The following is a 24,694-nucleotide window of genomic DNA, read 5'->3' as shown; positions in this document are numbered from 1 at the left end:
GCGCTGTGAGGCTTGGTTGGATTTCATTTGAATGAATGCATGTTGGTAGGCAGCTTCCTCATCCATTCCTGCTGTAACTTCCTTCAATTAACTGAAGTCCTTTACAAAGGAGGCAGTTAAAGATTAACAATAAATGCTATTCATTTGCTTCGTAAATCCTCATAAAACTGAAGGTTTGAATTTAGCAAACCAGTGAATTCTGCAGTTACTTAATTTTTTATTAAGTAATTGAGGTTTGACTTGCCTGAAGATGTTGCTGCTGAATGAGTATGCATATTAAATATTCTTAAAAATAAAACTAGAGTATTTCCAAGGCTGTATTTAGACAGCAGTCATTAATTATTTGTGGCCTGTCATCAAAACTCCTGAGATCCAATGTCACCTTGTTGTGTTTTTCCCTTTGTAGGTGTTGCACTCTCAGTCTCGGCACATTGATGTTAGGATGGCTTGTGTAGACTATCTTCGGAAAAATAGGGAGAAATTTGAAGCAGTAAGTATTTTTGTTTTCTTTGCCAGCATTTAAGAAAAGTTACTTTATTCCTTCCACTTTGGTATATTCTGCACTTCCCTATGTTTGTGGCAATATTCATCATAGCTAAATGCCAGTTGGTGCTATTTAAGTTAATTAGCACATATGTGGTAGTAACTCATTTTCATAAGCCTGGAGACACTTATGTATTCCTTGGACTGGAGTGATGTGGTGTGGGAGAAGTTTTTAATGCTCATGAAGAAAGAAAAGCAAACTTAATCTTCAATAGTCTATAGTGAAGCTACTATAATTGGGATTTTAGTTTGTTATAATGCCTGCTTTTATTAAAGTTTTAAAATGTTCTTGTTGTGCTAATTAATAGCTTTTCCAGTGTATAAGGGATTTGACTGATCAGATTAGTGAATTTTTTTCAGGGTCTGCAGTTTATTATGCATTGGCATTATAGGGTTTTTTTCCCTAAGCATCTGTAACTTAAGCTTTTCATCAACCATAGATGTAAAATATTTTGATATTCATTATACTTGGTCAATGCTGTTGGTGTAACATTAAAAATTCCTTTTTTTCCCTTCCTTTTAAAAGAATCATTAATCAATAATGGTGCTTCTGTTTGTATGGGTTTTAGTGTATATACTGTTACCTGATTTCCAGGACAGACAGAAGGGGAGTGAGTATGTGTAAGGATTTGCTACTAGAAGATTATTACTCTATTTTTCTGTTCTAAATTTACCCAGACCCAAAATACAACGACTGTTTTAGGTATGCACTAGCATAGGGAAGAGAAGGAAAGCAGGAATAAGGGTGTGTCTTTGTGCTGTAATTTCTGACATAGTACCCTCAGCTCTTGTGTGAGTGATCACATAAATGTGGGAGTTACTAGAAATTAATGATATAAAATACAGCAGGTCTCTCTGGGGGCAATGCTGCTCTGACTTGACTCCTTCTGGTTGTTTCTAACTCTTGGATGTCTCTCTTCTTGCTTCATTTTTTCACTGCTGACTTTTTAATCCCTTTCTTTCCAGAATTACCCTGCTCATTCCAATATCTGCTTCTCTACTTCTGTTCTCTTTTTCCATTGTGTAGTGTTTTGAAATTCCATGCCCTTTTTGACTCTGTGTGTTGAATCACACACTTATTAGCCCTAGCTAATAAGCCCTGCTTTATTAGCCCTAGCTGGTTTTAGTATTGTTTTGGTCTCTCTCATCCAAACTCCTGGTCCCAGTGTTCTTTTTTCCCTCTCAGACATTATCCCAAGGTATGACCTGTCCTTTGTCCATCTTTGCTGTCCTTCTGAAAAGTCTCCTTTTTAAAAGTTTCTTGTGAGAGTAGGTGTTTCATATTTGTTCTCATTTCCCAGTGTTCTTCCTCCTACGGATACCTTGCTTCAGCTCTGCTGATCTCCTTTGCTGCCTCTGTCTCTCATTCTGCTTTGTGTTTTCTGTCTGGAATATACCAGTTATCTATCTTTGAAAAACCCAAACAGCATAAACAACAAATGCTTCTTTCCCTAATCTCCTGGTTTAGCTGTGTACTTGCTGCCTCCTCAGTAGTTATGCTCTATTGACATGGTGGTGCTTCCTAGCGTTCCTCTTCTCTCTGCCTATTGTTAAAATTTAAGCTTAAATTTGTGTCTTTCTTTCCACTGATACTGTTATAACCAAGATTTCAGGAGTATAGCCACCATCTTCATTTCCATCCTCAGCCTTTCTTGCAGTGTTATCTTGAATTGCTGCTGTATTGCATTCATTCTCTAACTCTTCAGTTTCCTGTGAGAACTTCCTGTTGTCCTTCCTTTCTTCCTCTGTGCATTATCTTCATGTCATTTAATTTTGACACTAAAAGTAACTGCTCTCTGTGATTATATTTGGCTGATCGACCTTTTTTAACTTCAAACTAAAAATTTTGGGCCAGGCTTGTTAGTTCTTCTCACTTCCAAATGGTAAAGCAGAACTTTTAATCTCAGTGCTCCACTCAGTTCTCCTTACTTTCTTGTTTCTTAATCACTGTGGGTAAAGAGTCCATCCAGCTTGTAGCTCAAGTTCATTAAGAGATTTCCTTCTTGGTTTGCCCCTCTGTGGATCTTTATTTTAGGTAAATCAAGCAGATAGAGACTGAAGACTGTAAGTTTTTAAAATCAGCCTTTCTGTGGCCTTTGTGGCTGAAATACTTTGAAGTTAAGATATCTCAACTACTGCAGCATCTTTCTCTACTCTTGGCAGATGTGAATTTGGCCTCACGTGTGTTAGGGAGTGCAGCTGAAGGATCACTCTCTTGGGCTGGCACTTGAAGTGTAGCCTCATTGTTTGCATCCTTTGCTGAAAGTAAAAGCAGTTTGAGGTGATACAGAACAGAGGAAAAAATGCTGTGTGAGGTGGCTGTACTAGTCTTACCATTGCTGCTGTACTACAGAAATGGGACTCCTCTTTCTGATTGTCCATTGCTATTTAACAAGATGTTTGAGTTCAAGCCCACAATTCTCTCTTCAGTGATGCTCTGCATGCCTTAGATGAATTGCCCATAAACATCTACATCACTTCATCTCTGCTTTCTTACACATTCCTCATTTGACTGCTGAGTTTCTTTTTTCGTGGGGGTTGTTTGGTTTATTTTACTTGTGTGATGATTTTGAAAGCTGTTTATGTGGTTATTTTCTACAAGGCAAACCTGTGTGTTTGACTGTTCATTCCTTCATCTTGGCACCCCTATATATTTGTGTAGTGAGCTTTGTGAGGGCAGGGGAGACTTCCATTTCCAGTGGTACATTCCCATTGGTACAGTGGGTCACAGGCTGGGGATTCCATACGCTGCACTATTAAAAATCACTAATTACTGCTGGTTGTTTTCTCTTGTTTTTTTTTTTTTTTTTTTTAATACAGTTCATAGAGGGGCCATTTGAAGATTATTTAAAAAGTTTGGAAAATCCACAGGTATGTCAGACCTGACTTATGATAGAAAGCAAGTACTTTGTTGAAGTTGATGGCTAATTGGATTTTTTCCTCTGAAGTGTTTTTGACTGAGCTTAGGTCTTTGAATTACATGAATATATAGTTTTATGTATGTACTCTCTACTGTAAAATGACTTGGGGAATTGTGTTTTTATGTCTTGCTGAACTCCAGATTCAGTGTTCGTATATTTATTTTCAACAATGATTTCTTGCATCTCTTGATCTGCTTATGAGGAGGTATAATTGTGTATTTGTTTGAACTTAAAATTTCTTTTGCTTTCAATACAGGAATGGGTTGGACAAGTAGAAATAAGTGCCCTTTCTCTTATGTACAAGTAAGAAAACCTTTCAATATATTTTACTGAGATAATTTCTGTTGTTTTGTTAGTAAATCAGTTGGAACACCAAAGATAGAATTATGTTATACCATGCCATAATCCTCTGTAAAATTATAAATATATTTGAGAATTGCAGCTCAATAGATGAAATAAAAATAGAAAAGTGAGTTTGCAATAATGCCGTGTATCTCACCTGCGCAGCTGTGTGTGGGTAATTTCATACAGTTGTACTTTGTTAATTTCAATATCCTGGTTTTTCTGTGTACATTGCTTTTCTTCCTGTTACTCACCAAGGCTTTAGTACTAACCCTATTGCTCATAAGTGAGCTGTACCCATTTCCTATATACTAAATCTTTCTTCACAAAATAGTGAGAAACAACGTGCTGAGTATTTATAACTGCTTTCTAACTATTGTGCAAGGGAGTGAGTAATCCACAGCATCTTCACTGTCTGCTGTTTATAAACTCATTAAAAATTCAGAATTTCAAAATGTTTACTGTAAATTAATGGCTTTGTCTATTGATGAGACAGCTGATAAGAGGAAAGAATCAGACTAGTTAAATATTACCTTTGGGCACTTTGAGTGCTGCGTGTGGGAAGTTGTATGGAATTCTGTCTTTGCATTTTGTGAGGTGAATGGGCCAGCTCAGAGTTGCGTGTCCTGCGTGGATGGGGGAGGACTGAGCTGAAAGTCAGAGCAAAGCTTGACTCAAGAGGCTTAGTGAGAAGGTCTGATGGTTACACTAAGCCAGGTTGTAGAGGGATATAACTTAGTTTAAGCCAGCAGAATTGGGTGCTTAATCACATCAGAAACTGGATGGTCATGATCTGTTGTATTTCTGGCCATGAGAAATGTATTCTCATAAGCAGGAATAGTTTATTTTGCAGTCGTGCCACACTGGTATCCAGGGCCACAGCTGATAAATGAATAGAGACAAATCCTGCTTAATAACAGTGGGTTTTTAAAATATCCATTGAAAGCATCAGGAGGGTTTTGTGGCACAGATGCAACTCTTATGTAGTATTTCCCTGCAGAGGTGAACACACAAGAGTAGTCATTGCTGTGCTTGTTTTGGGAAGACAGGCTTCTATTGAAGAGGCAATTTAGAGTCTCAGGGAAAGTAGGAATAGTGGTGGAGGTAGAGGGAAAGAGCTGCTCCCTCTCCTGTGTGCTGGCAGACTCAAGGGAAGTAAGAATTTCCTGTTCTGTTCCAGTAAGTGACCTTCAGACTTTTCAGGCATAGGATAGAAATTCAGTACAAATAGGTTTGATTTCCCTTTCACTCCTCAGACCTCTCAAAAATATCGGTTGGTTATCTAGTAAATTTTTCTTTGCTCCCAGAAGTGGGTGAGTCTTTTTTTCCTTTGAGAATTGCTTTTTCTGAGTAGTTGTACAATTTTTTTAAAATCCAGAAACTGTGAATATACTCAATTATTTTGCAAGATTGATAACATTTTTGCCTATGTCAGAATTTGAAGGAGGTGACAGGCTGTTAAGCAAAGAGCTCTAAGAGAACATTATGGATGAAAGGGAGAGAGAGAAAATATTTAATTTTAAAATCACAATAGAGTTTAATTATAGCAGAGAAGCCACTAGGTGTTTTCTCTGGTTATGTATCTCCTTTGAATTCGACTTCAATGCTCAAATGTTGATTGATACTACTTTTAAAATAAATTCTCCACTGTTATTTTTTTTTTCCAGGAAAGATTTCATAATATACCAGGAGCCAAATGCTTCTCCTTCACGTGTAACTGAAAATGGCTTTTCTGATAAGGTAAAAAAAAACCAAACAAACAAACAACATGGCTGTTGTGACAGGCTGAAGTAAGACTATTTTATAAACACTAAGTAGTTGTGTGTGGCTTTCATTATTCAACACAATGAAAAGTTCTGAGAATTCAGTTTTAGCAGTTTATTTTGTACATGTTTAAGGCAGTTATGCTGTTAATACATGTAACACTTCTTTTTAAATAGATGGGATGTATTTAGGGTGTGACATATCTTCCTACTAATATAAAATTCTGTAAAAATCTATTTTCATGCATTAATCTTTATCATATATATATATATATATATATATATTTGCTTTTGTTCAGATTCTGTTTGGTTTAAAGGACATCCAGTAAACATTTTGATTGTTTTATTGATACATGGAGATCTTGAAAGATAACAAAGCACATGGGTGCCTTAAATTGAATTTAAAGGTAGCGCTTATGAAAAATTGAGATGCAAAGCCTAAAATATCTGTGTGATTTTTTTTAATAGGTATTGCTGTGCTTCTCAAATGGAAACCACTATGATATTGTGTATCCCATAGAGTATGCAGAGAAGGCTGCTCTATGCCAGTGTAAGTATCAATCTGTTTGTTAAAAACGTATTTTTACCAAAAATGTTGAAGCTATCATTGTTAGGTTTCAGGAAAAGGCTCTCTATGGAAGTTTATTGTAGTCATTTTCAGTGGCTTGGTTTTCTGTTTGACTTGTCGATGACTGTATGATTATCATCTGAAATGGGGGAGTGAAAACTGATTTAGCTGGTAACTGATTTTGCTCTTCCACTTTCTCCTTCTCTTCCCCAGCGCTGCTGTATGAGTTGCTCTATGAGAAAGTGTTTGATATGGATGTAAAGAAAATCATGGCAGAACTTAGTGCTGTTGGTGTGACAGAGGAAAGTAATGGGAGCAGTGAAGTGTCTGCTTCGGATTCGGAAGATGACAACTACAGGTAAATGAAATGGAAAAGTTGCCTGTGAACATATGTTAAATGAATTTTCTGAATTTCTGGTGGGTAGTAGAATCCAATAGTCAGTGTTGAAAACATTTAGAAATTACTAAGAAAAGAAGCACGAAGAGGTAGGGTTAGAAGTGTGAAAGAATGCAATGTGTTACCTTCACTCACCTAAGGACAGGCTTCTGGCCTTCCTCTGTTCTTCCTGCAATCTAGATTTGAGTCTCTTTACATAATGGATTATTGCCATTGCAACATGTGCCTCTTCCTGTTTAGAGTAGCAGAATTCCCTCGGAGAACTGTCAGTGTGCCAGTCTCTCTGAGAATGACTTGGCTTACTCTGCAGCTGAGTAGAGTTACAGGAATCTGATCCAGCTTGTGTGGCTTCCATATCTGGGGGCTGGAATACCTGCTTGAGGTGAAGCTGATGAAGACACACGGGTACAGCTTGCTCCATTTTGATCTGGATCATAAAGAAGCATCCATCTTTTTGCTGGATGCTCTTAGCAAGCTTTGAGATTTCGACCTGACTCCTTTTGCTCATTCACAGTGCCATTTTTGCAGTTTCATATTGGCAGTTTTTCTTGTGTTTAATAAGGTTCTTGACTCTGGCCTGTATGAAATTCCACTGAAACTGCAGAGTTGATGCTGCATCAGTGGATCCTGTCCCCTCCTCCCACTGATTGTCACAGTCTTTCCCTAGGGCTCTGCTATGTGGCATGTGGCAGAAGAAATTCTTAGAGCTGTTGGAAGCTGGTTTCTCCAACAGTTTGAAAACAACAGAAAAGAAGATAATGGAAATCATCACAGAAAAAAAAAAAAGTTCTGGGAAATGGATTAGCTTATTTTTGTGTTTGGAAAAAAATGCTAGGGAATGTTGCCAATTAAAATACAAAGTATTTCTGCCTGAGGAAACAATTATTATAGCTAAATGTCAGCTAATGGAAATCTTTATTCCTTTCTGTTCTTGGAGCTTTCCTAGGGTTCAAATGCAGTAGCCTTACCCTGTATCTTTGGGATTCCTAAGAAAATATCCTGCTAACCTCCTTAGCACCTTTGGAAATAAGGTCATGTGCTCACTGGAGACTGTGAAACTCAATGTTTTTGATTTAAACCATATGTCTTATAATGCAGGGGCTGGTGTGTGTGTGTATGTGACTCTTGACCCAGTTAACACAAATTACAGACACTTTGCTGAATTTATGAAGGCCTAAATGTTTTGCTTGTCTTAAAGTTGATTTCAGCATGTTTCATAAGCAAGTTTTCCAGAAGATTCTTTTTATTTTATAAACTTTTCAATTATGTTGTTATTAAGTGCAATAGTTTTGGGAGAAGTTAGTGCTGACTGTTGCCTACCGCTGTTGTAGGAAAAGTACTTGGAACTTTCTCTGTGGAAAGTTTTTTTCTGGTGATGTCAGGTGTAGAAAATAAGAGTGAATTAGAATGCCTGATGGAAGTTAACTAACACAGTAGGCTTTGGTTTTGAGGGGTTTTTTATGTCTACTTTTGCAAGGATTTCCTCATGTAGTTGCAAAAATTTTAAGAGGACTTTTGTTTCCTTTGTCGTCCACCCCTTGCTATTTTTTTCCCCAAGTGACAGCAAAGCACACATAAGATACACTTCCTAAAATTTATACTTAAATCCAAAATCTTACTTCTTTATCAAAGAAAGCTACAGTTTCTGTTTTAGACAGCTTTTTCACTTCAAGAGATGAAGATATTCTGTGATATGCTTAGTCAGGAGAATATATAGAGAATGGTAGTGTCGCTATTTTTATCCTCTTTAGATCTGTCTTACGTGATTTTCAGGGCTTAGTGATGCTGTAATTCATTATGAAAACATGACTTCCCTCTGTCCTATTACAGAAGTAAAGCTACAACAGTTAGTGATATGAATGGAATGAAGTCTCTTTCTGGCAACAAGGTATTTATCCACTGAGATTTATTTTCTTTCTAATAACTTGTACTGTATTTTTGGTATTTAATGTTCATGAGATTCTTGAGTTAATAGCTTTCCTAACATGTAATATCCTAAAAACTACCTGTTTCTTTGGAGAGTAATGGATATTTTTGATGTGCTTAGAGGTGAGTAAGTGTCCTTTTTAGTACTGCTTAGTTCTTCGATTTGTTCTGTCATGGTTAAAAGAATACAATTTATATATTTTTTTTTCAAAGCTCTTTATGCTGTATATATTTTCAGCATTTCTGTGTGTCAGTATAAGGCTTGAGCACTGTGATGGAAATATGCAAAGCTGGACATGTCTGTGTAGTTGCCCATTTAGCACTTTGTTCTGTTCCATGCAGCACCTTGAGAGCAATGGGAATCTCACCTCGTTGGTGCTGCCTAAAAAGGTTCTGAAATCACTTGATCCCTTGGTTTACAGAAACATTGAATACGATGTTTGGCTCCGATCCAAATGGGGTGAGTAACAGAACACTTCAAAGTTGCAGCTTTTTGCAAGCTGTGTGAAGTGAAGCCCTCTTGAAGAACTGATGCAAGTGGCAGTTTGGGTTTTTAGTTTGGTTTTCCTCACATGGGTCACTGGGCAGATTTGGGGCCTGAGCACCTGGTTTGCATTTTTACCGCATCAAGAAAGTAATCCTTTTGGTATTTTAAACTAAAGTGTTTTACTGCTTCTGTGTTTACAGATCAGCAAAAACAAGATTTTTCTATTGCTGCTGGCATGCAATACTCCATTGGAGATAAATGTAAAGTAAGTAATATTAAATTGTAGTTTATAGACACGTTAATTCAGGATGTCCATTTTCCCTCTTTGTTAACTCTTTTGATATTGCTACTTTATAAAGTAAAGTACTGTGTACTCTTGGCTTGTGTCTTCAGCTGAGGATGTACTTGTTCTTTAATTGTTGGCAGTGTTCATGACTTACAGCATGATCAGTGCAGTTTTGCTCCATTAAAAAATCACAAGGTAACTCTGAGAGTATATGTAGTAAGGTGACTGGGAGCCTCAATGTTAAGCATGGAACTGTATATCCATGTGTTTATGTTTGACACTAGAAATAGTGATTACTCTGTGTATATTGGCTTTGATAAAAATCTCAGCACTTCCAAGTAATGAAGTACAGCTTGCTTTAGTTACTGCAGATCCTGAAGTTTTGGGCAGTTCTTCCTCTCAGGGTGTTGCAAGTGTATTACACAGTTGGTCTTCAAATTCTATAAAGATTTTTATTAAGTGTTGCTGCTTAAGAACAATCAAGGTTTGCCATTAAATTCTGAATTTGTAGATTAGTCTCCTTAAGTGTGTTAATTAAACCGGTGGTACTCGGCTGAACATGTTTCTTTCTAGGACATTTGGCCATCTATTAAAGTTATTAATGACAAAATATTCAGTTGGGTTAATCATGCAGCACAGGGGCTCTTTCAGTTTGTACTTTTTTATTTGTGTAATGGAATCAACCATATTGACTAAACTGCAGGGAAAACACATCTCCAAACCTACAAAAAACCCCAGCCACAAAATACTCCACAAAGCCACAAGCCCTCAAACCCCCTGGCCCCCAGACCAAACCAACCTAATGCTGAGTTGATTATTTATTGCTTAATAGTACAGGCTTAAAATGTGCATTTAAGACCCTAAGGCTGTCTTGCGTGGTATTTATTTACAGATATTGTTAGGAGAAAACACTCTGGTAATTACATACTCTATCTGTCAAATTTTCTGAGTATGTGGCAAGACAGTAAATATATAGTATAAAAACATGGGAAGAAAACATGAAGTGAATAGTGAAAATTAGAGTTGACCAAATTAATACAACTGTAAAGCCAAATACTATGGTGAAACATTAAGAAATTTAATTTTTATTCAACAGAAGAATTTTAAGAACATAGAATGTCAGTCAGTCAACTAACACTATGATCATGTCTAAAGAACTTTTTTCGATTGTTCTTAAAAAAACCTTCTGAAGAATAACTCCTGAAGTAATTGGGGTTCATTATGTTACTAATTAGACTACATTTCACTGAAGTGAAGTGGATTTTAATAGGGAAAAGCTTTGAGTTTTATTGTGAGAGAGAGTGTTTTCAGTAAAGCTGAAAAGCCTGGCTGCACTGATTGCTTTTAACTTTCTCATGTGGTTTTGAAAAGCATATTTCATTAAGTAGGGTTCCTCAGCAAGCTGTTTGTTTGTGGGCTGTTTGTTTAGCATTGTGTGAGTGTGTTTGTTTTAATAGTATTTTTATTTTGTTTTGAAGAAGCAGTAGGGATTGAGGATTGGCTTTTGATTCATTTATTGAACTGTGATGTGTATTTCTCAGGTCTTCAGTTGCCCAGAGGAAAATTTCTGTTTCTTATTGTTTATATTTTAAAGAGTTAGCTCCTCTCACAGTCGTCTTTGGAGCTAATCCACTTTTTTCTTACTCTTGTTCTTTACAGGTGCGCTTAGACCATAATGGGAAATTTTATAATGCCCATATTCAAGAAGTTTTTTCAGAGAATGGGCCAGTTGTTGTATTTGTAGAAGAGCTTGGAGCAAAGTGAGTGCTTAATCTCTTTTGGAAGGGAGCACCAAACTGAAGAAAGCATTACTTTGGTTCAGAGTTCACTTCAGCCCCTGAAATATATCTGTTTCTTTACTTGGAGCAGTACTACCACAAATTTGTTAAGAAAGCAGCATGCTATTTAAAAAAGGAAAAATTTATTATAATTTCATACTTCTTTCTGTAGTGCCAAGTAGTCTGGGTATTACTTGCAGAGTAGAATAGTAATTAATTACATCAATAGTATTTTAATCTTTGTGCAAAAGATTCATTCCTAAACAGATTGACACTGGGTGTTGCTTGGACTTAATAATTAGATGCTAGATTTGTGACAAGCTTTTCGTATTGAAAGATCCATTAGAGCTCATCTGGTGGTTGAGTAGCTTTGCCTGATTTCATACAGAGTGCCAAGTTGCTCTTTAGATCAGCATCATCTTTGCCCTACCTGGGACAAAAAAGTGTTTGAAGTTGTTCTTGTGGGTTGTGGATTTGTTGGTTGTGTGGGGTGGGGTTTTTTGTTTGTCGGGGTGTTTTGGTGGGGAGGGGCAGGGAGAGAGCAGTTTGAGACATCTTGAGCTCTGCTATAATTTCTGTGACTTCTGGGTCAAAAAACCCCACACTGATTGTAGTTTGGGAAGAGGAAGCACTTTCAGTCAAGGTAAATGAGAAAGATGCCCATTTATCTCATTTGGCTACTATTAAAAAGAATTATGAGATCTGAAGAGTATCTTGCAGTTTGAACCCTTTTAAAATTGCAATTTAACCTGTTGGAATGTCTGCCTTTCAAATAATGTAAAGAGTTGCTTGGATCATCTCTAACATCCTCAATTAAAAAGGCAGTAATTGTTCTGGGATATACACCATCAGTGTAACTCTTTCAATCTTGGCACCTATTGCAGCATTGGTAATAAATTTATTTAAGTATAGCTTTTTTATCTAAGCATATTGCTTTTTTGGGATCATTTGCTTTTTTGTCTGCCCTGAAAGCACTTCACAAATGGCTGATCATTCTTTACTAAATTGGTGTCAACTTGCTAGTTTTATGTAAAAAGGAATAAAAAGGGTTTGCTGTTCTACACGTTGCTTGAGTGTAATCATAAAGGCAAAGAACTTTGAAAACAATGTTCTCAAAAATGGAAAGATCTGTCAGTATTAGTAAACATGTGGTATTAATTTAGTGCAAGCCCCTGTCTGGTCTTTTAAGATATTATTCCCTCCATAATTCCTTGTTTTGTAGGCATGCTGTCTCACTGAAGAGCCTTAAACCTCTTCCACAGACCTCTCCTATGGAGGGCTGGAACACTGTGCCAGGGAAGAAGATAAAAAAGTTTTACCCAACATGGGGGCAGAATGCTCAGCCTGGTAGGACTGTACCTGTCTTTGTGTGGCAAAATCTTCTTTGTCAGATGTTTTGTCGCAAAGAGCTTAAAAAAAATGATTAAAACAAAAGTCTTACCTGTTTTCGCCTTGTTATCACAGATGCAGAGTGCAGAGGGCCAAAGAATCAGAGCAAGTCAATCAAACCCCAGTCAGCACTACCTCCTCGACTTCAGCATACTGTGGGAACCAGGCAGCACCAGTTCTTGTGTTCTGGGCCCCAACCTCATCAGACCTCAACTGAGCAAAAAGCCCCGGGCAGGAATCCTTCCCAGTCCACAAGGTAAAACTGCAAACAGCATCTTCCCTGGCTTGAACTCTTAACTGAGCTTCTGGAAGCCCAGGTACCTGCTTCAGATGTTTCCAGCATACTTTTTTGAAATACATTGCCATTGAATGCTTAGGAAGTGTCCCAAGTCCTTAAGAATGCACACAAGCACAGGAAGAATAATATATATTTTTTTGTGCATGGCAGAAACTGCCTACAAAGTCACATGTTTTCTTGGAAAGTGGATGTTGGTGTAGATTATGTTGTAGTTAGTGTTTTTTTTGGCTGGGGCTGAAATAATGCTTGGGCATGGCTAAAATCTTCCCTCAGCTTTGGTGAACTTGTCATAGGGGACTGCTTTGTGTTCTGACTTAAGGTTTAAAAGGAGTATTAAAGAGTGTTTTGCCTGCATTTGTTGGTAGTGACCTTTTGATTCCTTAGGCTGCTGCAGCAGAGTTTCTATTTCCATACCTGCATCTTCTTCCTTTCTCCTAAGCTAGGAGTTTGTGTTGGGTTGGATGCAGAATTTCTTAGTCAGAGCGATCCTCTCTGTTTTTCCGTGCGCAGGAAGGCGGAGCGCGAGCGCAGTGAGGAGCTGAGCCACGGCAGCAGGGACTGTAACTACTTTGGGCTGTCTCCGGAGGAGCGCAGGGAGAAGCAGGCCATAGAGGAGTCTCGGTCCCTGTATGAGATCCAGCAGCGGGATGAACAAGCTTTTCCTGCTCTTTGCAATGTATGCTGTATTCCTTGTAATTAGCACTGCACTTTCCATACTTGTCTGTGAACCTTTCATTAGCCATTGGTTTGCTGTCCTTGAATCACACTGCAATTCAAAAATTAGGGATATTCATTTTGCACTGGCTTTGTAATTAGAAGTACAGGTATCTACAATTCTTTATATGTTAGAGATAAGAAAATACACCTAATAGTTTATCCTGGGAATAATTGAACATCCACCACACAGTGCTTTAGGTGTGTAAGTATGGGAGACACATGAGCATCTGTATTTGTAGGATTTTGGAGAGATCATTCTACTGACGCAATTTTAATGAAAGCGGGTGGGAGTCCCAGTACATCCAGGGAAGTGAGCAGATCCTGTGGGATAAGAGCTGCTCTCCACATAGGTTTCTTCCAGAGATGTGTGGGATTTTTTGGGTTTAAATCCTAGGGCAAACAGAAACAAGAACAAGGCTGGGAAGAATGACTAGGAGAAAGACTGAAGCCTAAGGGACAGAGGTCGCTCTCAGATGGGCAGTAACAGTTTGCTGTATTTGCTCACCTGCAGGAGGAGGATGTGATTTACTGTCTGAGTGAGACAGATTTTGTCACGTCAGCTCGTGACATGAATGCTCTTAAAGGGCACTTGGCAAAATGTAGCAATGAATGAGAAAGAGGGGATGAATCTGCAGGATACCGAGCCAGACTTCCCCCCCCCTTCCCCTTTCTGCCAATCACAGACATAAATATTATTTGTCATGAAGGCATAATAGTATCATAGCAGATGATGGTAAAGTGTCACTGGACTGATTACATAAAGTGATATTTCTGCTTTCGTCAACTTCTTCAGAACCAGTTAGTCTGTCAGGCTGCTACACAGACTGTGGATAATGTAAACCAGAAAAAGTTCTCCAACAGTGAAAGAAGAAACAGCAAGTGGACAGCAGAGGTGGAAGAGCAGAAGGAGAAAGGTAAAACTAAATGGGTTTAGATAATGGCTGGTTTTTTTAATTTCTTGGTTTTGTTACCAGCCTCTGAATTTATTCAAGATGGGGCATCTGCTTAGGCAATGAGGGGAAAGTTATCCTGAGTAGCAGTGCCAAACTAAACTGGGCTGGAGGTAGCAAGGGTGTGGTTTGTGAAGAAAGTACATTTTCCTGCTTTCTGAATGTGGCTGAGAGAGTAGACTCCTGGCTGGAATTTTTGTAGTAAATGGGAAGAGAAATGAGAAAAACTAAAAGACTTACCAGAGCTACCCTAAATTAGATCCTTTTGAAATTCTAGAGTTTGTGGCAGAAAGTGCCAGTGGGAAGAGCCTTAAGAGTAGTTTATGAACCAGGTGAAAGTATTCACTGTGGCATAGTTAAGAATTAGCATACGTTGGTACAGGAGGGGGAGAAGAAGGGTACACAAGGGTTGGAAAAACAAACCTGTTTACAGTAGAAAGCTCTGTCACATGGTCAAAATTTTGTTTGGGTTTTCTTTCTCCCCCCAGTCGCTTACAACACTTCAGCTTCTCTTCATGGACTTAAAGCTTTTCCTCCTCTGTGAGGAAGTGGAACATGGCAGTAATAGAAGAAAGCTGTAGGTGCCAGGAGGAGGTAGTTAGTAAATCTCTGCTAATTGCAAAGGAATTTTTTAAGGAACGTTCACGTTTTTTAACGAATGTTCACGTAGAGAAAGCTGGAGAGAAAGTAAAGACTCCACTGTCATGATGAATTTGGCTGAAGGGCATGGCATGTCCAGCTTTCTCTGCTTTTTGTGACACTCAGATTTGCATTGCCTCTTCTGAAACTAGGTTAACAATCTTATGGGAATCAAGTATACTTCCTTCTGAGTGTTTAGGGATTCTTATTGCTGCTCGGGGATTTGGCAGTAATTCTCAAAATCAATACTGTTTCCATTTATACTGCTGTCTGGTTGTGACAGAGTATATAACAAGCTTTTAAAAAGTCTATATCTACTACTGATAATCTGGGCATGAGTTTGATTGACAAGCAATGATAGCCAGGTCTGAACATAAGCCAGAATGTGAAGAATTTGTTCAGATCTTACTATGTCATGACTGTTTTTTAACACTGTCTTCCCCACCAAAGTGTTTGCTGGTGCTTGAGGAATGAAACTTTGTGCAGCAGCCTGAAAACTTTTTTAGATCTTTCAATCCACTGGAACATTCTAAACTTTTTTTTTTAATCAGTCAAAAGTAGACAAGACTTTGAGCTACTTTTATCTTAACACTTGAATATGAAAATGCCAATCAGAGCACTTTCCCTTGAAGAAAAGTACAAACTTTTGTTTCATTAGGAGCAATTTAGGCTGAATATATTTAAAGGGACAGCTGCATTTCATTCCTGCTTTCCCCAAGCATCACTGAAATGGTTTCCAAACATCACTAAAGAACTCCTGTAGAGTTGCAGAATCCAGGTTGAAGTAGCTGCTCTGTTACTGCCTGAATAACTGTTTGTTTTAGGATGCTTTGATCTTTGGTAAAAATAGAAATTTAAGTTTTCTGAAGTAATTATATACTTAAGGTATAGGTTTAGTTTTGAAACTTTAATTTTGGAAAGACAAACTAACTGGCTTAAGTTGTGATAGCCATAAGTGGTGTAATGGTTCATTTACTAGGTTATGTCTTGGTGTTGCAGAGTCAAATTCCAGGCAGATCCACTTAAGTCAGAAGCTTGAGCCAAATTCATCTGAGGTAATCTTAAAGAAAAGACCAAAATTTTTTTTAATGTTATTGCTTCTCTGATACATGATTAGCAGAGCAATAGCTGCCTTTAGAGCTGTGATTGCTGCTGCTGCTTTACAGCTTTTAGTGAAATACTCCTAAGGCTGGAAGCTTGTATTTCTGTCAGTTTTCCTCAGCCCTGTAACCTATACTTAGTCTTTCTCTGCAATCAGAGTCCTCAAACCTGGGCTATTGAGAGCACTTATAAATCTGGATTTGTAATTGCTTAGTACAGTCTGTACTTCCAGTATAATGGGACCACAGAAGATTTGATGTTTGCTAATAGCTATTGTGCTAACAGACCGTGAGCTCTGAAGTTCAGTGAAGATTTATGGCCTCTGTTGGCTTTTAACCTTTGCTGTCCTTTCAATGAGCAAAATGTCACACTAGTTTAATATGTGATGGGTGCTTAGCCCACTTTGTATGGAGTGTGGTTTACTGTTTGTGAATAACTCTTTGTAAAGTTAATCTTACTATTAGACTAGCTGTGTATGTTGTTTCTAACTTTGCTTTAGAAGAATAGTCAAGATGAGAGTTATCCAAAAGCTTCATCTCCTTTGGAACAAGTAAAAACAGATTCTCCGATTCTTGCTGAGCAAGTAAGAAATGTTTGTTTGATTTCAAAGTTTTCCAGTCAGGAGACTTCAGACAAAGGGGAGCTTCATCACAGCCACGTATGTATTACAATACTGGCTTTTAATTACACAGTCATTTCTATGGTGATAATGCTAAAATTTCAAACTTACAGTTAGGAATCTGTTATGTCCAGCATATAGATTGTAAAAGGACAACCCTTGATAGAAAAGTAAATCTATTGTTTTCTGAGAGAGGGGTTATTTCCTATCTTTCTACCAAGGTAGAAATTTAAATTCTTTAGCTTTTCCTTTTCAGGTTTTTCTGAGGTTATTGGTAATTGCTTGTGAGGGTGGCTTTTATTTTGGGTGGGAGATACTTAAATGTAAAGCTTGAGGAGGTGGTTCTAGCACTGATGGCTCTGTGGTACAGGCATGGCTGGACAGAGCTCAGAGCAGATCTCTCCACGCAGTGATGCAGCTTAGGTCTCTTTGGGCATGTTCCAAGTCAGTACTTCCCTGTGGGGATGGTGGTACTCCAGATAAGGCTGTCACCAGCCATGACGGGATTCAGATTTGTTTGTTTTTCCAGAACCTGACTGAGTGCTTGCCGAGTGTAACTCCGACACCCTCTCCAGTCTTCTCTGAGGTGCATTTACCTCCAGCAGTGCCTTCTGTACCAGCCATTGTGCCAGCTTGGCCAAGTGAGCCAGCAACATATGGACCAGCAGGTTTGCAGAAATACTAACATAAATCAAATTACTAACCCTGGAAAATACTTTAACTCTCTTACTAAGTTGAAGATAGTTCCAGGAGACACTGTCTGGTATAATCTCACATTCCAAAGGCAGGCATTCATAGGAATGTAGTTTCTCACTGCTGAAAGCTAGTGAGAGTTCTAACAGATCTTTGATTGCCTGTATGTACAGTTTGCTTGACTCCCAACCTGAAGGTACAAGAGGGTTGTGTACTTAATTGGCTGTTTTTCCTCTTTAGTGGGATAGCAGTTTTGAGTTTTGAGGATCTGCTTAAGGTAGAACATATTGTAACCTGGTAAGTGTTTGTGCTCTGTGTCCCATGTAACAATAGGCTCCTTGGTTTACTCCTGAGGACTCAGCTTGGGACTTGTATGTCTGAAACTAATGAGATCCATTTGGACCTGAGCTGCAGAGCCAGTGTAATGGGTTTTGGTGTGCTGTGCATATCTTGTGGTCTGTGAAGTTAGCTTAGAATCAGTAGTGCTCATTAGATCAGGTGCTGCATTTTCTCCCACACTGCTGTTTCTTGTACAAGAACCAGCTTTCAGATCAGCCTGCTTTGTTCACATGAGACAGTCACAATCCTATCTTACTTGACTGTGTCTGTGACAGAAGATGTGCAGCCCAGTTGATCTAAGCTCAGATTCAGAGTTTACTCTAAATGACTAGTCAGAATGAGAACTTCAGGGATTCACGTGAAAGTTTCAGTTCCCCCATTTTTTCCTCCTTCCTATTTCCTTCTGGCATCCATAATTTTAAAAAGAAACATGGGATCAGTTCAGCTATTTTTTGAAAGCTTAGCTAAATTGTTTCAATCTTTCTGAAAACTATTCTGTGCATTTTGAATCCTGCTTTTCTGATGTCTTTTGGTTTGTGATTATTTATCTATATATACATATCTATAGATATGCACTCATACCTGTTCTATTTCTGTACATATATATGTATCTATTTTGGATTTTTTTCCCTCTAGGTATTCCAACTCAAATACCTGCTTCTTCACTGATGCCAGGACCAGCCACGGGACCTGACTCTATAGTATCACAGGCTCAGGTAACATCTGCTTCAGGTGCTGGAGTTCCTGTGTGGCTACAAGCAGTTAACCAGCCTTTAATGCCTTTGCCTCAGACTCTGAATCCCTACCAGGATCCATTATACCCCGGATTCCCTTTTAATGAAAAGGGAGAAAGAGCCGTCGCACCTCCTTACTCCCTGTGCAGTACTGGGGATGACTTACCTAAAGGTGAGAAGTCTGAATTTGACACCATTTTTTCTAATAGGTCTTCTTTTCTTAAAATGTAGATAAACACAACTTTTTTTGGTCCTGTTGTCATTCTTTGTCCAAAGATCCAATAGTTGTCATCTGTGATTTAAGATGTGGGAGGGAATATTGAATAGAGTTGTAACTCTTTAGTTTGCATTGCCAACATTGTGACTGTTTCAAGTGGTTACACCTGGAAATCTGATAGAATAATTTTGTAGTTCTTAGCTTGCCCCATCACAACCTGAGATATTGTGCATGTAAAGAATTTCCTTTGGAGAACTGCTCCTGTCAGAGTAATAGGTTTACTCATGTCATGTAAAAGCTTGGAAGCTGTTGAGCATTTCCTTACTGATCTGGGAAGATACAGGTTTTGGCACATTATGAATGCAAGGTATGTCCATAAGGAACATCTCATGTCTGACTGCGCAGTGGTGTTTGTTTAGTGAACTGTTTAACAACTAGAAGTTCACAGACTGTTAAAACTGAAATTTAAACTGCTGTTGTGTTCTAGATACCTTACTGTGACAAAAAACCCCAACTTAATCAATTGAAGGCATGCAAGTAGTAACTTAATATTGGTGTTTTCTACTGAAATGGAACTTCATGCAGTTTTCATATCAGATGAAATTTTTTAGGTCCTTATAAATACTCTTCCTTTTTTTTTTTTTAGATAAGAATATTCTTAGATTTTTCTTCAATCTTGGTGTGAAGGTAACTCTTCAGACTTCCTTATGTTTTCATTTTTGTTACAAAAATTGCTTGTGAATAATTATTGGTACTCAGAGTGCAGAAAATTTCTTGCTGCAGGTGTACATTTCAAGTCCATCTTTCATATTGAAATACTTCCTTATTTTCTGTTAACTGGGATTCCAGCAATTGTCCACAGTGTACTTCAAGCCAGCAGAATTCAAATTCATGTCAGTAGCATAGTGAGACCTATTGGCTTCCAGCTGTGGCTGCACAGCCAGCAAATTGTGCTTTACAAAGTCACAGATAAATTGGGAATGTGAAGATGGTTCTTTTGGACGACATGCATAGGGAATGAGAAAATGCCCTCAGACTTCAGCTTTGGCTGTGTACTGGCAACGCCACTGCAGTGCAGATCCCAAAATCTTTCCCTGGGGACACCCCCTTAAGTACCCTGCATGTCTGTTCTTTCTGCTCAGGTTAATGATGATAGTATTCTACTTTTTCAGTAATTATAGTAGTGCGTATGTGTAAGTGTGATGCAAATCTGTGGTGTGGTTGGGGAAGAGGCTTAGCCAAAACCCAACATTTTCCATTGCTTGGCAAGGCAAAGTTGTTTGCTTTCTTTCTCCCTTCTGCACAAAATAATGCTTTTTTTTTACCTTCTTACTCCTTCTGTCAGGCAAACTACTTGGGGCAAGGTGCTGAGAGCTCTTGGGCTTATTTGATGGGACTTTGGCCATAGCAACGATATTGTTTCCTGTCTGGGCACGGAAAGGGAATATTGAGCACAGTTTCCAATGTAAATTTGATACCTCTGCCTAGTATAAGTCTCTGTGCTTAATAGGAAAACCCTAAGTCATTAATTAGCAAGTTGTCACTACATTGCATTTAAACAGCCTGAGTTTCCTAAGCTGACATGCTTGGGACTCTCCTTACTGCCACTGTGGATTATTCTAGCCTGTCGTTTGGTGCTTCAGCACCATCTGCTGGTCCCAGCCCACGTTCTAGTGGCTGTGCTGCTTCGCTGGTGTCACAGGGTACAACAGGCCAGGGAAATACCCTCTGCATTGTCTGTCTGCTGCTCTGCTCCAGACCCTGCCCTGCCCACACCCTTCCACTGCACATTGAGAGGGAAGGGGCTCCTGCAGAGGAGGTCTGCATAGGTTTTCCAGGATGGTTTGCTCCAGCAACTGTTTCTACAGAGCCCAGTTCAGTAACGTGGAGGTTGAGAAAAGGGAAGGGGTCACCACCTGAGGTGGACAACTTCAGTGTAGTGGCCTTTGCAAAGTGAGGTCTAGTAGAAGAAATTGCCACTTATTAAGTGTGAGTCTGGAAAATGAGTTTGAAATGTTTCTCTTCAAACACATAGCTAGAGCATGACTTACTAAGTCAAGCTTTATGTCTTTAACTGTATAGAAATCGTTACTAAGTTTTCTTACTGGTCATAACTGTTGCCCATTTCAACTGCATTTGGAAGGGAAACAAAAAATAAGAACACCATCCTAGAGTCATATGATTTAGAATGGAGGGCAGTCACTGTAAATAAAATTCACTTTTATCTCTTATAATTGATTTGAAATGGTAAATGACTGATGTGCTTTTATGTCTCTCTGAACATTCAAAAGACAAAATAACTGATTTAATTTTTTTCCCCCTGCTGTCTTGCAGGCATATAGTTGTCCCATGTGGGCACCCCATTCTTACCTGTACCCCCTGCACCAGGCCTATTTAGCTGCTTGTAGAATGTACCCAAACGTGTCCCTTCCTGTGTATCCGCACAACCCCTGGTTCCAGGAGGCTGCTCCTGCTCAGAACGAAAATGAAACTGCACGACCAAACAGGCACTTTGCTGTCCAGACCGAGGCCAGGTCCAATGGTCAGATTCCACAGGTTGACAGATCTCCATCACTGCCTCTGATCATACCTTCAGCTCAGGTGACGGAAAGTCAAGGACAGGTGTGTGTCGAACCGGAGAATCCAGTGCAAGCTCTTCATGCGAACTATGAGGAGTCCCTGAGAGGGAAAAATATGTTCCCGCAGCCACCCTTTGGACACAATCACTTTCTAGGAGCTGTTCCAATAGCACCTCCTTTCTTTCCTCACTTCTGGTATGGGTACCCAGTTCAGGGTTTCATTGAGAATTCAGTAGCGAGACCTAATCTTGTCTTGTCTCCTGAGGACAAAGAGGCAGCAGCCGGCACCTCTGCCAGCATGTACGTGGGCAAAGAATGCAGCCCTCCAGTTCCTGGAGTGAACTGTGCAGAGCAGCTCCAGAAAGCAAGCAGTGGCAGTGGCTCCAATACCGTCCCATTCCCAGTGGCTGCTGCAGGGACCCCAAAAGACACTTCAGCCAGGGCACCTCAGCTGGAGCAAACCTGTCCTTCGGCCACTCCTAAGCAGAAAGCAGCCGGGCAGCAGCATCGCCCTCCACAGACACAGGGCCCAGAGAGGCCGATGGCAGGGCCCAGCACGCAGCCACTGCTGGCAGAACCTCCCAAAAATGAACTGAAACCCAGCACTCCTGGCCGGAAGGAGAGGCCTGCTAAAGGGAGAGAGTCCAAGGGCGCTGGGAACCTGCAGACGGAAAGCAGGGCCCAGAGAACGAGGGAGGAGAGCTCTGAAGATGACACTGAGGTTTCTGACATGCTGAGGAGTGGGAGATCCAAGCAGTTCTATAACCAGACTTACGGAGGAGGCAGAAGGCCCAGACCTGACAGGGGTTATTCCAGCAGGGGAGGATACCAGTTCCAAAGAAATGAGGAGGCCTGGAAAGGACCACCCAGCAGAAGCAGAGATGACGGCTACCAGTATCAGAGAAACTTTAGAGGGCAGCCATATAGGAATGACAGGAGAAGGGCAACACTGGGAGATAATCAGAGGGGGCAGCAAGCATAAAATGAGTGGACAATTGGAAAATTTTAGCAAAAAGTAATTTGAAGTAGCAGTTTAAAATCTTAATTTCTTTTTAGTGAAGTTCAATGATGTTTAATTTTGGGCTAATTTCTGGCAAGTAAAGACTAGGAGGATGTTAAGTCCTACCATAGGGTTCATGGGGGGATTCTAGAATTTGTTTGGCTTAGCAGTTTTTCTTCAAGGTCAAATTAGGAAAAAAAATAGGTTTAGTGTTTGTTAATTTTTTTCCCCACAAAGGTTTCCGTTTGTGATAAAAGATGGGTATGTGCGTTTACTAGAGTGACAAATGACAGCATTTGATGTGATCTAGATTTTAAAATTGACAGTAACATTGCACCAAATATAAATGTATATTTTATCATACAATGCCTTAGTTCTGAACTGAGCTAAAGGAATTCTCAGCCTACTGCACTGTTGTCTCTGATATGCTTCCAACCCAAAGGCCTTTCATCTCAAAAAGAAAAATATCTGTCAAACTTGAATGTTTCTCTTGTGTGTTACACGTATGGCAGCCAGCTAACCCTGTGTCTTAGGTATGTTGTATATAGTTCTTTTCATAATCATAGGGTATATTTTTGAATTTTAAAAAGCATTTATTTGTTGAAATCAAAATCAAGACAAGCGGTCAAGAATACCTGTGTATGAACTGTTAAGAATGGCTGTTTCCACCATGAATTCTTCTTAATGCTGGTGTGACTAGAATGGTGCCTATGCCAACTGAATAATTACAAAGACAATAAAAATGTAGATGCTATGCATTTCCAAAATAATTCTGCATCTGTTAAAATAGCAGAAGTTTTTTTAATGCCACTTTAACACTAATGCACTGACAAATCCTAGATATTTTGTGAGGAGATGCATAAAGTACATGTTACATTTTTTTAAGTTTGTACGATTGAGCTACTGTTCAGTATTCTTTTGTTGTTGCACTGTTGATGTTTTGCATGTACAACTCCTTGCTGGAACTACTTTTAAAAGCAAGAATGGAGAGTCTCATTGTGCTCTGCTTTTCCCTACAATTCAGAAGAAAGTGGCTTCTGCCTTATATTTTTACACTGTGTCAGAGTTCTGATGCTGTTTCTTCTGAGCCCAGTTACGATCTCCGCAGTGTTCCTGTTGCCTTTGCAGTCTGGATGTTCAGCTGTCCAGGCTCGGAGAGTGCAGTGTGCACAGTATTCACTCAGCTCTGTTGCTCTGTAAAATTGAACTGTTGTGTATATTTTTATATCTCTGTATACAGTAGTGTAGGTGACGGTACCCATTCATTGTGTCTGAGATTGTACGCCCTTGGTGCAGATACCAGAGTGATAGTTACACGATAAAAGAGTTTGTTTTCAGATGCATGCTATGTATAAAACCCTAATTAAAATAAATGTTTTGTCTTTTCACTTGTTTTCTAAATTATATGTATGTATTTAAACCTGTTGCAATGGCATTAAATGAAATATTGTTCTTACAGGGCCAGTTGTCGTAAACAGTAAAATGATGTAGCGTATGGCAGGTAGCAAACAAAAAGAAGCCGTAAACTGAATTTGGAATTTTTGTTCATAGGAGTTATGCTGGAGGCTTTTTGGTTTTTCTTTTTTTATCTCAACACTTTGCCTCTTTTGAAATCCTGAATGGAAATCTTCACTTTTTCAGGTTGAGAATGAAGCAAGCACTGAAGCATTTAACTGTTGTTACCATTGGGATTCTCTGTTTATTTCAACTCCTTTCAAAATCATAAAGAGGGCTGCTTGTTGAGTTTACTGGTGAATTTTAAAGTCTAGCTCTACCCCACATTTGTGCAGCAGTCACTGAACTAATTGTTCTGTCCTAGAGCAGATAGTTCATCACAAGCTTTGTTGCAAGAATGAAGCCAGTACCACTTCTTACAGAAATCTCTTGGGAAACACTGGGGAAGAGCAGCATGGCAGTAACTGGGAGGGATGTGCTTTTAGAATTTGCATTTAAAAAACAACTTCCTTCACATGGGCCTACACTGCCTTGCTACTCTAGGACAGTGAAGGACTGGAAGGTGTAGGTGTATTTTCTCTGATGCTGATCAAGTAAGCCTGGTTTCCTCTCTTGCCAAAGGAGTAGTAGTAGACTGACTGGCCCAACCCCTAGCCTGTGGCAAGATGTTTAAGACTGCAGGATCCTCCTGTTAATATATGTAATATTCAGCTGTGTGACACACAGCTGAACCACATCTTTACCTTATCCTTATCACAACTGATTCAGAGAAGATTGCACAACTCCAGTCCAAAAGGAGTTAAGCTGTGCAGATGAGAACAAGTTTAGTCAGCCTTTTGTCTGACCAGCACAGTTGTGTAGGGCTGTACTCAGTACCTGCCCTTCTTCAGTCCCTCTGCTGGTGTAGTACAGGTGCATTGCTGTTACAGACAGAGGCAGTGTGTATATAATGC

General features: G+C 39.2%; 1 protein-coding gene across 5 annotated transcripts in view; it reads left to right on the top strand.

The window, feature by feature from the left end:
- The window catches only part of OTUD4 (OTU deubiquitinase 4), a 28,438-nt gene extending 4,691 nt beyond the window's left edge, over positions 1–23,747 (top strand). For 2 of the 5 annotated variants that reach the window (XM_084205084.1, XM_084205085.1), the window contains 20 exons: positions 407–490; positions 3,364–3,414; positions 3,721–3,767; positions 5,474–5,546; positions 6,038–6,119; positions 6,351–6,495; positions 8,365–8,422; positions 8,803–8,920; positions 9,148–9,212; positions 10,893–10,993; positions 12,234–12,358; positions 12,476–12,656; positions 13,209–13,374; positions 14,209–14,329; positions 16,004–16,059; positions 16,605–16,763; positions 17,254–17,392; positions 18,393–18,662; positions 19,354–19,394; positions 21,042–23,747. In XM_084205084.1, coding sequence (XP_084061210.1) covers positions 407–490; positions 3,364–3,414; positions 3,721–3,767; positions 5,474–5,546; positions 6,038–6,119; positions 6,351–6,495; positions 8,365–8,422; positions 8,803–8,920; positions 9,148–9,212; positions 10,893–10,993; positions 12,234–12,358; positions 12,476–12,656; positions 13,209–13,374; positions 14,209–14,329; positions 16,004–16,059; positions 16,605–16,763; positions 17,254–17,392; positions 18,393–18,662; positions 19,354–19,394; positions 21,042–22,268 — 3,309 coding nt within the window. In that variant the 3' untranslated portion in view covers positions 22,269–23,747. The remainder of the gene's footprint in view (positions 1–406; positions 491–3,363; positions 3,415–3,720; positions 3,768–5,473; positions 5,547–6,037; positions 6,120–6,350; positions 6,496–8,364; positions 8,423–8,802; positions 8,921–9,147; positions 9,213–10,892; positions 10,994–12,233; positions 12,359–12,475; positions 12,657–13,208; positions 13,375–14,208; positions 14,330–16,003; positions 16,060–16,604; positions 16,764–17,253; positions 17,393–18,392; positions 18,663–19,353; positions 19,395–21,041) is intronic. The other 3 variants (XM_084205088.1, XM_084205086.1, XM_084205087.1) reach the window with 3 other exon arrangements.
- The last annotated feature ends 947 nt before the right edge of the window (positions 23,748–24,694 follow it).

The sequence above is a fragment of the Fringilla coelebs genome (genome assembly GCF_963513975.1).
Source record: "Fringilla coelebs genome assembly, chromosome: 4".
NCBI classification, from domain to species: domain Eukaryota; kingdom Metazoa; phylum Chordata; class Aves; order Passeriformes; family Fringillidae; genus Fringilla; species Fringilla coelebs.
Note: the sequence above shows the minus strand (reverse complement) of the source record. Positions and strands in the feature narration are given on the sequence as shown.